At 40.5% G+C, this 16,108-nt stretch overlaps 1 protein-coding gene across 2 annotated transcripts in view; it reads left to right on the top strand.

Moving 5' to 3' along the window:
* The window catches only part of LOC139622790 (SH3 and PX domain-containing protein 2A-like), a 51,695-nt gene that overhangs the window by 25,602 nt on the left and 9,985 nt on the right, over positions 1–16,108 (top strand). For both annotated transcript variants that reach the window (XM_071480391.1, XM_071480390.1), the window contains exons 7-8: positions 4,872–5,000; positions 15,367–15,480. In XM_071480391.1, coding sequence (XP_071336492.1) covers positions 4,872–5,000; positions 15,367–15,480 — 243 coding nt within the window. The remainder of the gene's footprint in view (positions 1–4,871; positions 5,001–15,366; positions 15,481–16,108) is intronic.

Below are 16,108 nucleotides of genomic sequence, written 5' to 3'. Positions count from 1 at the left end.
GTGGAGTTTCGTACCTTCTTACACACAGGTTACATGATACACAGTCCTTCAGAGGTTTAATGTATTCCATTGATTGACCGCTATTGATGGCAATGTTCCAACAAATGTAGCAATGCACTGGCAAAGGCAAGCAGGAAGACTGCATGGAGGCAAACATGGATGTAAACAATGTAGATTTCAAATTCTTCAAAACATTGGCTGTGCTATTGTTTTACAAGGAAGGAGGCACACAATGTGTTTTAGTGAGGAACAGTGAAAGTCATTTGTTTACAAAGAAGAAACTCCACAGAGTAACTTTACATATTTGAAAAAAAGAGAGCTAAAATACTGAAAGGATAAGCAGATCAAGTGAAGATAATGAAACAGTTCAACAGTTTGTGAAGGCTGTCTTACTGTAAGACGATTTTGAGGAAGGTTTTTGCACTATTTGTTTGTGGTCTGCCCCTTCTCCCTTAGGGCCACATACTGATTCAATGACATGAGTACATCTGTACTACATTGAACAGCAGTCCTGTGTCCCCTTCTAATCCAACTGCACATCTGCTGCTGATGAGCCAAACAAAGGCATTGCACTTTGCCAAATTTTACTCCTCTCAACCCAGTTCTGCTCTCATAAAGTTACCCCAGGGTTCAAAATATGGCACTAAGACACAGAGGCCAGTGCCAACTATGCTATCAACCAAAAAGCTTGATCCTGAAAAGTCTCTCACGAAGAAAAATTCCCATTCCTTGGTATAAATGGGTAGACTACACTCCCTAGTTTCCTCCTCTTGGTGATGAATTATTGCAAAGTTCCCAACTGTCATCATCTTTGGATGGAGCTGATGATGGGTGAGTGGGGGTGGGGGTGGGGGTTGGATGGAGTTCGGACGCCTGGGAGTGCAAGGGTGGGAGCAGGAAGCACATGTATAAATCTGAGTGAGGAGAGATATAAACACAGAGAGTGGCTAATAGGGCTATCTGATGGCAAGCTGGAAAAAAAAAACTTTTCTTTTTCATAAATGCTTTAGATTTACATTGTGCACACACATACTCTATGATGCCCATATAAACACATATGTAAGCTCAGGCACACTCTGTGACGGTTCCCAGCCTTTTTTGATGTACCTCACAGCCCTAATAGATGAACTCAAGTGCTCCTTCACTGACACCATTGACCATGACCAATATAAAAAATAATATTTTCACAGTTTTTGAAGGCCATAAATTAAAAAAAGAAAAAATCACATCTGGTTTATACATTTGAACTGACTGTTCACTGAATGTTAAAGTTGAGTTTGCATTCGCACAGTTGCCACTTGAGGTCACACTTTTCAACCTTTTCACCTTTTTTTGCACTTTTCAACCATTTGTTCATTGCTTTTAGCTATTTCAAACATTTAGCTACTACTTTTAGCTAACAAATTAACTATTGCTTTTATCCATTTTAACCATTTAGCAATTACTTTTTTGCTATCTGAACCGTACATTTGCATGTTTAAGCAATTAATCAATTTCTTGTGGCTATTTCAACCTTTTATCCACCAGCTTTAAATAACGATTTCTACTAGCCATAACTTTTAGCGATACAGCCATTCATCCATTACATTTAGCTTATAGTTGTGTTACAGAGGGGGCCTCATTCTTAATGTCCACCTAAGCTGACGATTTCAACTTCTCCGCTTGCTTGCTAACAGTTTTCATGCACTTTTTGTTTTAACTGACTGTATGTGGCCATTTACTCTATTTGTTTTTAATGAAATCGTAATTCATATGTCTTCAAATTAGCTGAGCTCACAGTCTTTGCACGTACCCCCAGAAGTAGGTTGGAAATCACCCTCTATAACTCTTCCATACCATGTCAAATGATCTTTTGCAGAGAGTGATTGATGTACTGTAACTTTTTTGGATTGATGCATTTCATTGAAACCTTGATTTGTACACAATAGCATATATAGCTAATTTTCTCTAGCACAGTAGTAGTCACATATAGGTCTAATGCATTATTAAATGTTATTTATATAGGAGCCTTTAAACTGGATTAAACTGTTTGTCAAGAGCCAAACAATTGTCACCGCTCTCTTTACATATATCACATTTGAAATTAGACCTGTCCTGCCCAAGGCTGTTATACCATTTTTCTCACACATGTTCTCCTTGTTCTGGCTCTGTTTTCCTGCTGTTGCAAAACATTTCATTTCCTGAATGAGGCTGAAATATTAGCTTTTGTTTTTCAGGCCTATTGACTTTGCTGACAGAGTCTTTACTCACTCACCTCAGGTCTCGGATTTACTGTTCATTCACAGAGTAGTTAACTGTGTGTTTTCTAAACACCATTTAACATAGATCATGGTTTTGAGATCATGATCTGCTGAGTTTTACTTCCATCTGTGTTGAAAATATATCGCTGTCGTTCCTTTTTTGATAAGACAATGTCCAAGATATCGTATTCATTTGAAGTTTGGTTCCTGACAGTTCGTTATTTTGTTACAATTTTGAATTCAGCATTAAGCAAATTTACAGAATAAATCCACTGGTTTTCTGTTTGTTGTAGATGGTCAGTTGAATGTAGGGAAATTTACTGATCATGAAAAAGTAAAGAGTAGCTCATTTAAAATGCACACAGGAAATGTGCTGCATACTAATAAATCTGTAAATCTAGACAAGCCGAGACCATAGGTGATGGCTGGGAATTTGATTTACACACCCTCAGATTCACCCACTTTGTCCCATACCTCAATCGTCCCTGCAGCCTTTAAAATTTGTGATATCTGATAGCTTTGAACACATAATATGGTGTAAAACTTGCATAAAAGCAGTCATGCTGTAAATAAAAGTAAAATTGAAAATATGAATTAATAATTTTTTTAACTGCCAAACATTCTGTGAACGTAACAGCTAAACAATGTTTGAGTCAGTCATCTTGTGTCCTTATTAATCCCACATTATTAGTGATCAAAGTTAATTGATCTGTGAGTTAAAACAAACCACTCAACCACACATTTCAAACCATAATGTCAAAAGAAATATCACTGTTTGCAGTAACTTAAGTTATTGCTGTCATATTATACTTTAAAGACCAAGAAGGCAATACCCAGAATTTTAATATGCTCGTTCTAGTGTTTCTGCACCCAACTTTGTGGTTTGACAAAACATCTTGCAGAAATAACGTGACGCTTCATAAACCACGACCCAACCACAGTAAACTAGTGTCAGACTCTTTGGCAGTCTTAGCATTTGAGATGCTAATGGTGCTGAGTTCATCTTCATAACTTATTGTCCCCTTGACGTTTTAGATTTAGTTCCAGAATTGAATGCAAAATATTATCCTGATTTAGAGAAATGCTAATCTCTAGTCTGGAGGACTGTTGCCAGGTCTGCTCTTTGGAGAAATGGCAGCTTAATCCAAGTTGTCTTAATCATTCTTTATCTAAGCCTCAGACCTTCCCTCTCTTGGACTGACTTGTTCTTATTTTCCATCCTCAGGAGAAAGCTGACTTCCTCTTTGCAGAAGCAGATTTTACCACATGTTATAAATATTTGTTGATTATGTGAGTCACACTCACATATTTAATTGTTCTTCTCACAAACTGCAGTAACGGATGGCAGTTAGTAAAACCAGTGTGGGAGCAGTGTGACCATAAACAGACATTGTGATTCTTACTGTGTTTGTGGATATCTTTCTGTCATTCAAACACACCATAAAAGTACATTGTGTATCTGTTGTAGCAACATAATGAGGATAAACAGATATAATCTTAAGTGTTTGCAGACAGCAGCTTCCTTCTGTGAGGAGCTTTGAACTCAGTGGTCAGAAGACGCTCTTGTTAATGTGTGAACTGAATGTAAGCTGGAGTGAGGTCTGGATTCCAGCTGACGCTTGTTAGATCTGCTTTAGTTGATTTAGCTATGCTTGTTTTAAGGATTTTTCAAGACTTAGGCTGCAGCCAGGCTCAGTTAATGTTGCTTTACTCACGTTGAGGGAAAAAAATTTTGTGGATGTTTCGGCCAGTGTATGTTCTTTGCACCTCTTTACAGATGAAAACATATTTTTGTCTTAAGAAGTTATTCTTGGAGTTAGTGGGAGTGATCCAAACTGGTTAGGTACTGGATGTGATTGAGTTTTGATGCAAGCACAAACCGTGAAAAAACTAAGTCACTGCTGGTGCTTATATGGTTAACTGAGCGAAGTAGAGAAAGGAAGATTTCCATTGGCTGGGCCACACGCTGTAGTCAGAGCTCTAGTGTTTCATGGAGACAGAGGGCCATCCCTCTGAGCACAGCTCCAGCCCCTTCATCTGGTTCTATTTAAGGCCTCTAGTGCCGACTCTTATGATTGGCGTACGCAACCCCCTACCCTTCCTCCAGCTCCAGCCCCAACTGAGGAGAAGGAGGCTTTTTAGCAGATGGTTTATTTTCCAAGGGAAACCATTTCTTTCTCCCACTCTACTGTCCTGTCCTCAGCTGGCTTTAACTCACTTTTCTATCACTACCACAGCTCCTTCTGCTTTCTCCTTGCTGCTCCTCTTTCCACTGTGTTAATGTGTCTACTTGCATCTACTGACCCGGTCTCAGCTTTGGTGGACATTAAGGATGAGGCCCCCTCTGTAACACAGAATGGAGTTTCTGCAGTTGACTTCTTAATTCTTCACCTTTTGGAGGGGGATTCTTTTCCTAGACTTTCAGCTTCTCCATTGCCCTGGATGTTGGGCTGGAGGGGGATGCAGCTCTATGGCTAGACTCTCAGGAAGATGCACTGAACCCTGTGAATATTGTGATTGGCTAAGCTCTACAGACAAAGTGGCCTATGGCACAACGAGTGCCCAACAGTCGTTCTCGCGGACCTATGGCTGGCAGCTGGCTGACAGCATGTTTTTTCCCATCAACCCCAGGTCTGGATGCTTCGGACCCCATGCTCCTGGAACAGTATGTGGTGGTGGCCAGTTACGAGAAGCAAGAGCCGGCAGAAATCAGCCTTCAAGCGGGCGAGGTGGTCGACGTCATTGAAAAGAGTGAGAGTGGTGAGTAATCAAAACAAATACAACAAAGACATGTTGAGCAGATATAGGCAGCATGCATGTTTTGCATATGTCAGACACAAACAGACACTCCCATGAGTCAGTCCATAGTTCCTCAAACATTCTGCCCTTTTCCCTATCTCAACCCTCTCACCCCCTTTGTCCACAGCTTGCTAGCTGATACTTATCCCCATCTGGAGGCTCACTTTGGCCTGCAGTCAGCCCTGTTTTTTCCCCACTGTTGGTTTAGGCTGGAGGCCAGAATGTTGCCTCTAGCAAGAGGAATGTCTTCCAGACTCGTATTAATTATTCCACCTCATTTTAATGGAAAGCCGGCAAGACATGCCGGATTTACAAACAGCAGCTGCAGAGTCCTTAGTCAGCTGTTTAACCTCTGGAAAGACTTAGCAGACAGGGCCAAAATCGTGTTTAGGGTATATGTGATTCAGCTTGACTATAATGAGTGCTTAATGATCAGTATGTGTTAAGCTTAACTTCATCTTATTCTTGGAACATGCTGTAATACTTCTTGAATCTATTGTGGGTTGAAGAAGATACAAAAGGCCATCTTTATTTTTCCAGCATATGTATATGAATTAACTGAAAAAAATATATAATACCTATGTTTTAAATTTCTTAAAATGAAAACTGGTTAGATACTATTGTAGATTTTATGACACGAGGACACCAGAAAAGGTGCCTCTACTGTAGTTGCATATTATTTGTCATTAATATCATTAGTACCAAATCATGTGTCTTGGGTAAATATGCAAAAACTTTCAACACCCAGGTCTAAGCACCTGCCTGAATCACCTTTATTTTAAAGGGAATTTGTCATATGAAGCACAAGAATGAGTGGAGAGGTATAGGCCTGGTAACAGGGTCTGACATTCTGCTTTAATGGTGTGCCGAGACAGTAAAACAGTAATGGGACTCATGTGTTCTTCAGAGGGAGGATGGGGAAAGAGAGATGGAGGAAGAAACTGTGACCAGGAAGGCAATTGGACTTGGGTTTCATGATGGGTGTGAATGAAACACCATGCCACCCTGGCCTTAAGGAACAGAGTCTGTAGATTGGATCCCTTTGAAGTGTCTCGTGTCCTGCCTTTGGGTTCATGTATTTGTTTTCACTCCCTGCTCCAGTAGGATTTCAACCCAATGGGGAGCCACAGTGAGGCGGATATTCCAACACCTTGAAGTCCTTTTACCGGGGGCCTTATATGAGAGCTTTCCTCCATTAACTTCAACTGCATGGTCCTGTGCTTTTAAGTAGAGGCCCCTTCACTTTTGTATTTCAGCTGACCACGGTGCAAAGTTATATTGGTTGGTCCGCATGCTGATGATCCCTGCAGAATGTGATTTATGATTTCCAGACTTCCATGTTATTACTCTAGCTTAGGTTTCATGTTAGTATTGTTTTGTTTCATCCTTTTCTCTGATGCATGTTGATGTGTTGTTGCCGCCATCGGTTCAGCTCATTCATTCATCTCTGGTTTGGTTGGATTTCTCATGAGTTTCTAGAGAGTAAAACAGTAGACTCCAGGCTTTTTAAAACACATCCTAAGGCTATTTGACAGTTTTATTATACACTAACGGACACTTTCTCAGAGATCTGAAGTAAATACATCCACCCCTACATCTTGCTATGGAGACTGTTTCCAGCAGCACGGCAGCATTTAACTGAAATCTCAACACCTCCTGCAATGGAAGTCGGCTAAAGCTGCTCCATTTGGCTGGTTGACATCACTCCACATCCCTTTGCCAATACTAACAAGACCAGGTGTGTGCTAAGAAGATTTCAGAGCTCATTTGACTTAGCATCCATTCCCTTGCAGGATAAGTACAAACCCTTTAATGGTTTCTGACAGATTGATCTGTGTGTTATGAAGTTAAGTGGCAAATACGCTGAGTTAGAGGTAGTAAAAGGTGTCTGTTACTTTTGTTATGATATGATTTTTATTGAGCCTCAAGCTATAGTCACATATTTCCCTTTGAAGCCATGCACATTTAAACCAGCATGGGTCTTCAGAAGAGTGGAAAATATCTATCATATTACCACCAAATTTTTTTTTTTCAGCATCGTGTATCTGACTGGTTTTGTTTGAGATTTTTTTTCAGAAGGTGTGAGTGTATGAGATTGTTACGGTGGCAGATCTAGAAATGGAAAACTGCAGCTCCTTATTATTTCTGACATTCACCCTAGCCCTTCAACAGAAGTCCTGCCGTTAACACTACTGTACCACAGACTGTGTCTTTGACTGGTGCCCAGTGCAGTTATCGACTTCTCCTTACCTTGGATTAGATAATATATGCCTATGACAGGGCAGTGAATCTAGGTCAGACCTATAAGTGAGCTCAGCTTTCTCCACTTTTCCAGCCTGCTCTCCTGAGCCAAGGCAGTATTTTCCGTTGCGCTGGCTGACGATACAGTTTGTGTTGTGTCCTTTGTTTGAGTTGGTACAGTAGTTTATATTGATTGCTGGTTTGGTGGGTTTGAAATAGGTGTAGTATTTGGGAAATCAATGGGGTAGATCAGTGACTGCTCGATGTTTTGCTGTAGCATTCAGTTTCCCTGGAACAATACTCTTGAAACACAGAAGTTACTATGAAAAGTAACATGAAAGTAAATGCTTATTCTAAACTAGCAATTGTCCCAAACTGTGCTGGTAATTAAAAGTTTTCTAATGATCAATTCTGTCCTCACCCCCTTCTGCCGCTATTTTATTTGTCTATTTTATAAGAGTTTGCCAGGGGGGGATGCTGGCTCGGGAGGAGAGAGTAGTGCAGGGAGAAACTCAAAGAGAAAATGGAAAAAGCCATTTCCTGCCAAAGTTAGTGGTTCAGAGAGGTTGGTTCATTATAATGGCTTAATGGATCCTCCAGGATGCCTCCTCAGTTTACACTATATTGGAGAGATGTTAGCCAAAGCTAAGCTAGTAACCTCGTTATTCAGTTCAAATGCTCTGCCTTCAGTGGTTTAAATGTTGTCCTTTAATAGAGTAGTGTATAGGAAGGGAAAAAATAATTTGCAGTCGCTTCTGGAAATGTTGCACTTACTCTAGCCGGCTTGCTTACACCTCAAGGGCAGTGTTAGACATGTTATGCCCAGTCCAGTGTAGAAAATCTCTCTCTGTGGACCAGTCAGGGTTTAACATTTCTCCATTCCAGTCTAGATCAGTTTCTATTAATTACAGTTTGCCAGATGAACACCAAGAATGCCTGTCTGTTTTGGAGAGGCCCACTTACATCCATCAGTCCTTCCACCTCACCCCAAGACCCCCCTGGCACCACCCATGTAGAGTATATATTGTATCTCTACTGCTCCACCCAGCTTACTAAAGCAGGGAAGAGCTTTAATGGTCACTTATCAAGACAATAGAGTTATCTGCGTAAAACTGTCCTTATTTCTTATTTCTTCATGAACACTATTGATTGTAAGCCTGACAAATCTAGGTAATAGAGAGGCTGGAAGGTAACAAGGGCATCCTGCCTGGCTCAAAGCCCGTACACGCTGCCTGAGTTAAATCCTGGCAGATCAAGCAGGTCTGGCCCTCAGCACTGAAGCATGGCATGATGTGCATCCATCATGCCATGCTTCATATGGAAAAAATGTACAAATACAATGATGTCTCTCCATCTTCAGGCTGTAGGCAAGATGATCTCAGAGCTCAGCAGGAGCTATATGTTCAGGGAATCTTTGAGTCATCCAAGAGCACAGACTTACTGTTACTCTCTAACAGGTTATTCAGACAGTAATTGTAATGGCAACAAACCCAGATCCAGATAACTACTAGAGTTCAGTCAGTTTATTTTTTGGACACTCAGATATATCTACTTATTTTTATTGTTTTAACTCACGCTAGCAGCACAGCTCTAGGGATGGCTATTTTGGTCTGTTTGTTAGTTGGTCAAGCTGCTTTGGTCCACACTTAAATTTCTCAACAACTTTTGATGGATTGCCATGGAATTTGGTACAGACATTCATGTTCCCTTTCAGGATAAGTCAGTGTGGTGATCCCTCAGCTCAAAGCACCACTGTGCCTGGATGTGGCCTAGCAGAGCTGCTAGCATGGCTGTAGACCTTGTACAGACAAAAAAAAAAAAAAAAAAAAAGTCTTGCACAAATTCATTACAATGACAGCTGACTTTTTTTTCTGTACTTATATAAAAACACTAATAGGAGAGTTGCCATAATACTAAGAAAGCTGCAGTTTCTGTGCAGGTTTTAGCATCAGCAGTTCCTTCAGATGGGACAGCATCATGTATACTGGCTGTTCCAGTTTTTCTATCTCTGGTATGCCGGATGGTTATAAGCAAAGGTTTGTGCTGAACCTCTAGTGCTGCTGGTGCTCAGAGCTTCAGTTCCTCGATTTGGTATGTGCAGTTTCAGCACGAACATGTTTCCGTGTGTAAAAGAGGAAAAATCCTATAATTCTTGTCAGTGAACCACCAAAGACATGATACAGAAAACTTGCCAAGTGTTAAATGTCTCAGAGCAGATGGAAGACACATTATCCACTCACAGTAATCCCTGTCCTCCACATTCTTTCAGCTCACCATAGGAAGTCCTAATGACCATCTCAAGAAATTAACCTTATCCTGTATTTTTAGATATGGAAACTCAGATGGGAGCTGTGTAACTGGCTTTCAAGATACTGCAGACTTCTGCTTCATTTTCTTTCATCTTGACACACACTTGATGAAGAACAGGGGCAATAGCAGGATTTAAAAGCACAAATAGCATGAATAATAGTGTACAGAAATCAGTCTGTGGAGTCAAAAAGGTGCCTCTTTCTCACTCAAGAATTGACCATTGAGCTAAACCAGCTACCGGGGGGGGGGGCTTTCAGACACTCAAGGACTGCTGTGTCTCCAAATCAGTGGAGCCTAGAAAGCGCACAAGCTGTGGGCTATAGCTTCGTTCAGACCATGAGGGGATCCTTTCAGAGGTGGGGGGTGGGGGGGCTGAAGGTCGTTCCTTAGGTCAACATTAGCTCTTGAAAGTCGTTTTGTGCAGTTTTCGCCTCCTCCCCCTCGTACCAGCGCCTCCCAGGTAATTGAAACCCAGTGTTTTATGAAAACTGGAAGTGTGTGCATTGGGCTGGATACCTTCCCCCTTGTGCTTTGATTCTGGATCTACTGTTAATAAATACAGAAGCTGGAAATGAATGGGGTTTTCTCCTGCTCTACTCAACAGTGGTGTCAGATATCTGCAGGACTGCTGAGCCACTGCATTCCTCATCATTTCAGGTCGTGAAAAAAAGCCTCTTTGTGCTGCTGAATCTGTGGTTCTCATATTTATGCTAGATATGTAGAAATCTTTTGTGAGTATCACAGTTACCGCAAAGCTCAAAACAATGTTGACTTAGAATGTCAGTACCGTTTCAGGTTTATGTCTCAATGATAAATTTATAGGGATGAGTAGAACATAAAGGAGCATTGCAATCACTGTGATATATATATGCAGTTTCTTACGTATCATACTTGATTGATTACATACGCAGATTGCAGTTTTGTTTTATAGGTTATACAGACACCTTAGGAGAGACCCAAAATGGCATAAATCTCGTCTCTTGTTGCAGCTGAGGATCTGTTGTTGATTACAGTAAAAATGAAGCACGGCTCTTAAAGCTGATAGAGTTTCCAGATGGCAGATACCGTATGAGGCAGATAGAGCTTAGAGATGTTGCTCGCTTGCACTATATGTCTGTCTACTGTGTCTGCAATTGTAGGTTAAGTGAGACTATGAGGAGAGCACCATGAAAGTCTGGAGAGACCATCTGTTCACATGTCTTATATTCTTCTTTTTGCAGAAATATCTATCTCAGTAGCTTTTTTTTCCCATCATGCATTTCCACATTGCTGCAAAACATTCAGCTTACATAACCATCATTGATTTTTCTACATTTTACAAGCAACTGGTTTATGAGAGGGACTGCTCATAGTTAGTTCAAAGAATTGTATGACATGTTTGGCAGATTTTTTTTAGTGTTTGATAGAGCAGGCTAGCTGTTTTCCACTGTTTCCAGTCTTTGCTCTAGGCTGACTTAACCGACTGCTGGCTGTATCCTGATATGTAATGGGCAGATATTAGATAATATGTTACATTAGCAACTTCACATCTATCTTTCCGGCAGAAAGCAAATAAGTGTATTTCCCAGAGTGTCAAACATTTGCTTTAAATCTGGATCTGTATATTTCATGGTGCCTAAATTAGGCTGACATCATCATTTTGGCTCGATTTTACCAGAGTTTCATGCCTCACGTCAGGCTACTGAGGAATAAACTTAGTTACAACTTGCTCTGCTCTGCCTAAAACATCCAGTTTTTCATGATGTCCTTGTAGTGCAATACATTGATGTTGTCAAGACAAACCATTTGGCTTCTTCCTTTCCAAGGCTGTAACATTTGAGGTTGATGTCTGTAGTCATGATCCTTCAGTGTGATGGTGTTATATGACATCTCCAACAGAGGCTTGTGAGTTTAGCTATTGTCTTATGCAACCACTAACCCTGAAACTGTGGGGGTTACAAAACTAAACTTTTAAAATCTTTTTGATTTACTCAGGATGTTGACTAAGTAGCTATAATCGTAATATTGAATAATGTTTAGCAAAGTGTATTGCCAGTCAGCATTTGGCTGTGTTCTTTTTTTCCTCTGTGGTTGAAACTCAGCAGCAACTTTCCAAGATTTTTTACTTTTCCTTACGTGGATGAGGCAGGGAGACATGTTGAGAGTAAAGTTACAGGTGTGATTTTGCATTCTATGTCTACGCTCTCTGCTGTGGGAAGAATCAAACAAATGCACAGATACGCATGTGCTCAAGTGCACACATATTTCCAGACATAAGGTATGCTTCCTTCACCTTCGCTCCTCACACATCTGTACAGCTAATCCCTGCCATCGGGAAGCAAGGAGGAGAGAACACGTTCCTCCCCTAATCTTATTTCCATTATGTGCCATTTCTCATTTCAGCCGCTGAATCCACAACTTCATTCACTCACCTCACAGGAGCTTTACTGCGACTTTTCCACTACTGGATTTCTTTGTTTGTGATGTTACAGTCAATCCCTCATGTCTAACTAGAGAGATTTTAATACGCAACAGTAGGATGAAGCCCTTGTAATCATACAGTGGTAAAATGAAGATGAACTAATGTCAGAAAAACCATGAAACCTTACTGATGTGATTCATCAAAATGTTAGGCATTATGCAATTCTGTAAACTTGCTGTCTTGGCAGCAGGAGAGCCACAAAACAGCTGTTTCTTTTGTAATGACCTCAGCTGAAGGTCTGTATTATCATTATAAATGTGCAAATGATAACGCTGTCAAATATGAAGTTGAAATTATCCAAAAAATTAAAAATCACATTCCCCTCCCAGCCCTCATGTAGAAATATTCCACTACATAAAGAACAGTATGTGAAAATAATAGGTGGGAATCTTGAGGCCCTAAACATAATTTCATGTTGATTGTATTAGTTAAAGTCCACCACATTGTCATTTTGTGTTGCCCATATAGATGCATTATCGAGCTGTTTGTTTTTTTGGTTTTTTTTTTTCAAAATTGAATTACTCTGTGAATTAATGCATGCGATGAAAGGCATGAAGCAGGTCTCACATTCACAAGTGCTTTTCTTTTTCTACATTTCACATAATTGCAACTTGTCTGACAGAAACCTGCAATGACCAGGAAATGAGCACTTGTGTAATGTGTGTGGGTTTTTATAAGTACTTTTATTGCTTCTTCTGAGGTTCAGCGAACTCAGCCTAAGCACCTGCCATATGGGAGGATGGTTGAAAAATACAGGCAAGGCAGCCCAAGCCATCAATAACAGCATATATTTACTCAGGCCTTTTCTAGTGACAGTGCGTCTTTGCTGTGTATGTATATTTAGACTTGCAGCCAAAGGCTCTCAACTAAATTACATTCCTACACCTTTTTCTTATATTTGCTTACATTTCTATAAGTGTCAGTTTGCTGAGGTGAAAATGATATTAACCCCTCCCAGCTGACACATGTGAAAATGGGAATTTCCAATGTAAGGATTTTTTTTTCTTTTTTGAGTTGATGCAGGTCTTTCCATTCATGTCAAAGCGACCTCTCTATAATGGTCAATTTAATTTCACGTAGCAGTAATGTAGTTGATGGTGTTCTTTGATGGTCATTAAACATGACACGTCTGGCTTAAATGTTTTCAGGGACATAATGAAGTATGGCAACATTTTGGTATAATTAACTTTTTAAAAATGAGGATGTCAGTGTAATTAATGTCAAATTAGTACAGATTAAAAAGTTCATGTTTTGAATCCTTTGGTTCTGAATGTTAGTTTTGTAGCTTGGTGCTTGGTGTCTGATTTACCAACATGGGCTTTTGTTCAAGCCACAGCTTTGGTGCAAAGACTGAGCACATTACATGGCTTGTTTCATCCCTGAGCCTGAGCCAACATGGTGCTCAGAGCCAGATACTAACAGCATCCTCCTATCTGAACCCAACCCCAGCTCTATGCAAAATAGCCCCACCATACAGCTGATGATTAATTTATGCCGTGTAGCTTTAGTAAGTTCATCAATTAAACAAATCTTTCTTCGCATGAATCACAGAGATTGCACTTTGAGGTTAGAAAAAAGGCCTGGAAATGTTTTCTCTGTTATTGCCTTCATCGACAAAGTCAGCCATTTAGGCTGTCAGCAGGATATCTCTAGTTCCTCTAAATCCCAGATAAATTTGTGGATAGATTCAACCAGGGAACAATTTGATTCAGTTATGTTAGTCATCACAGTTTGGGATTGCAAACATTACAAAATTTTTAAGGTTTTATTACCATAATCACGGCATGAAACTGCCTGAAGAAGTGATCTGATACCAAATCCTTAGGGCATCCTTGCAGCAATCAATAAATTGTAGCAAAATCATGATGTCTTTGATTACAACAGCAGGTTGAGGAATAGTTCAGTGTTGGCAGAGGTTTGGATCTCCACTCTGGTTTGTTTTGCCGAGAGATAAGATACCATTATCCAGCAGGGGTGGAACTTTGTTTATTGTCATTTTTCAAAATCTCTCTGCATGAAGCAGATCCAACATAATGGCATGAAAAAAGTCTTTAACACTGATGAAAAATACCACCTCGTCTACCTCCAATGCCTCTTTTAATCTAATTGTAAATTAAGAACACAATTACAACATATTTCACTAAATACAGATGTATCACAATTGTCAAATATAGGCATTTACAATCTTTTTACTGCCATTTGCATATTTGAATCCTACATTTCTGCCTCATCCTTCATCATAGCATTAATAAAGTAGTACAAGTTGTTTCTGTTCCCGTCTATTGTTCTATATTCTGCTTCTTTGTACAAAGAACACACCATTTCTGTAGGAAAATGTACACCGAAGGTTTGGACCAGCTGTGAAAGAGTGATGGAACACTCCTTTCCTCTTTATGGGCTATTCAGACAGCTGTCAGCCATATTGTATTCCCATTACCACAACAAATAGCGTACATGTGGCATACCACATATAGGACAGTTTTTGTGCCAGCTTTGTCACTTAGGTCTCTTGCAGGGAGCTGACACCATCTCACACATGCAGTTTGTGTAAGTTTAAAATGTTATGATTAATGCACATATGTTCTTTACATTTGCCACATGGCCTTATACAGCACACCTTATCTAGCACAAGGGATCCCTTTATTCCACTCACTTTATTAGGATCAGATTATAAAGTAAGACATTTCTTTGTATGTGCTCCTCTCCAGCTGAGGCATTTGTCATAAAGCAGTTGTCAAAGAAATGTTGTCATACCCAAAGGAACCCAATCAAATCAAATGCAACCCAGGAAATGGATATTTTGGCTTGTAGCAGTACTTCAGTAAAGTCCTGCCCACTGAAATCATGACCGAGCCTGATGAAACGCAGGTTGAACAACACTTTGTCGTGAATTGAGCGTCAGCCAGGCGGTGTTCCCTCTGATGTTTCTGGCCCTGATCGCGGTTATAGATTCTGTTGGCAACACAATCAAGTTCCCCATGTTCATGTTCATTTGTAATCAACCGTATGATTTGAGATATTTTATCACATCAGGACTCAGTGATAAAAACAGATACATGTGTTTAACATGAGATGTAAGCCAGACTAGTAGATCCATGGTTAGATTAGAAGATGACATCTGTGATCATTTTTGTCGGTTTATTATGTGTACTTTCTGAGGCTGAAAGGCAGATCCAAACTCATCAGTAAAACATCAACAGATCTTATAGACTTCAGATTACTTTTTAATTCTTTACATCGTGCACACTCTGCACCTGATTACTTTGGTATACCTTCACAGTCCTGGTGATTTTCAGCCTCTGAATGTTTCCACAGGTTGGTGGTTTGTGAGCACTGCAGAGGAGCAGGGTTGGGTCCCTGCTACCTATCTCAACTCCCACAGTGGCACACGGGATGACTTGGAGGTGGGCGCCTCCAAAGCTGGGGAAGGTAAGTCACTGCTAACCCTCCTGCCTCTGCCCGCCGACCCACATACACACGCACAAAAACAACCATGGACACTCTGTTAAATACCCACACACAGACACCACCTCTGCCCTCAATCCTCAGTCTTTGATCTGTGACAAAATGGAGCAAACTTGCTCCTACTTCACCGCTGCCGGCCTACGCTAACGTCTGACGCCAGGCTGGTGTGAACACCTCTCTCTGTCTGCCTGCCATCATAAGCATGCTTGAACAGAGTGGAGATTCAGTACTGGTGAAACAGCAGCGAGGCATGCCAGGACGGACCAGACCACAACCACTGAAGTGATGTGCTGCACAGTAATGCACTGTACAGTAGAGATCCAGAGCAATATGAAGTGATATGACCTCCGTGGAGTGAGCTCATGAAAGAGGCATGTGTTTCCATCAGCAGTAAGGGATAATTTCACATTTGAATATTTCATCAGTTGTGCTCTTTATATTATGGTTATTGTTAATTAAAGCGAGCTCTGATATGAATTATGCTATTTCATGCAATGTCTGCTTATCATTGTGGATTGCTGAAAAGTTACAGTACAGTAGACAAGTGTAGATGTTAAGTTTCATGTGCTTACAGGAGTCAGAGAGGGCTCCA

The sequence above is a fragment of the Trachinotus anak genome, unplaced genomic scaffold, assembly GCF_046630095.1.
Source record: "Trachinotus anak isolate AG129_WGS33_773 ecotype Australia unplaced genomic scaffold, CSIRO_AGI_Tana_v1 ptg000007l, whole genome shotgun sequence".
NCBI classification, from domain to species: domain Eukaryota; kingdom Metazoa; phylum Chordata; class Actinopteri; order Carangiformes; family Carangidae; genus Trachinotus; species Trachinotus anak.
Note: the sequence above shows the minus strand (reverse complement) of the source record. Positions and strands in the feature narration are given on the sequence as shown.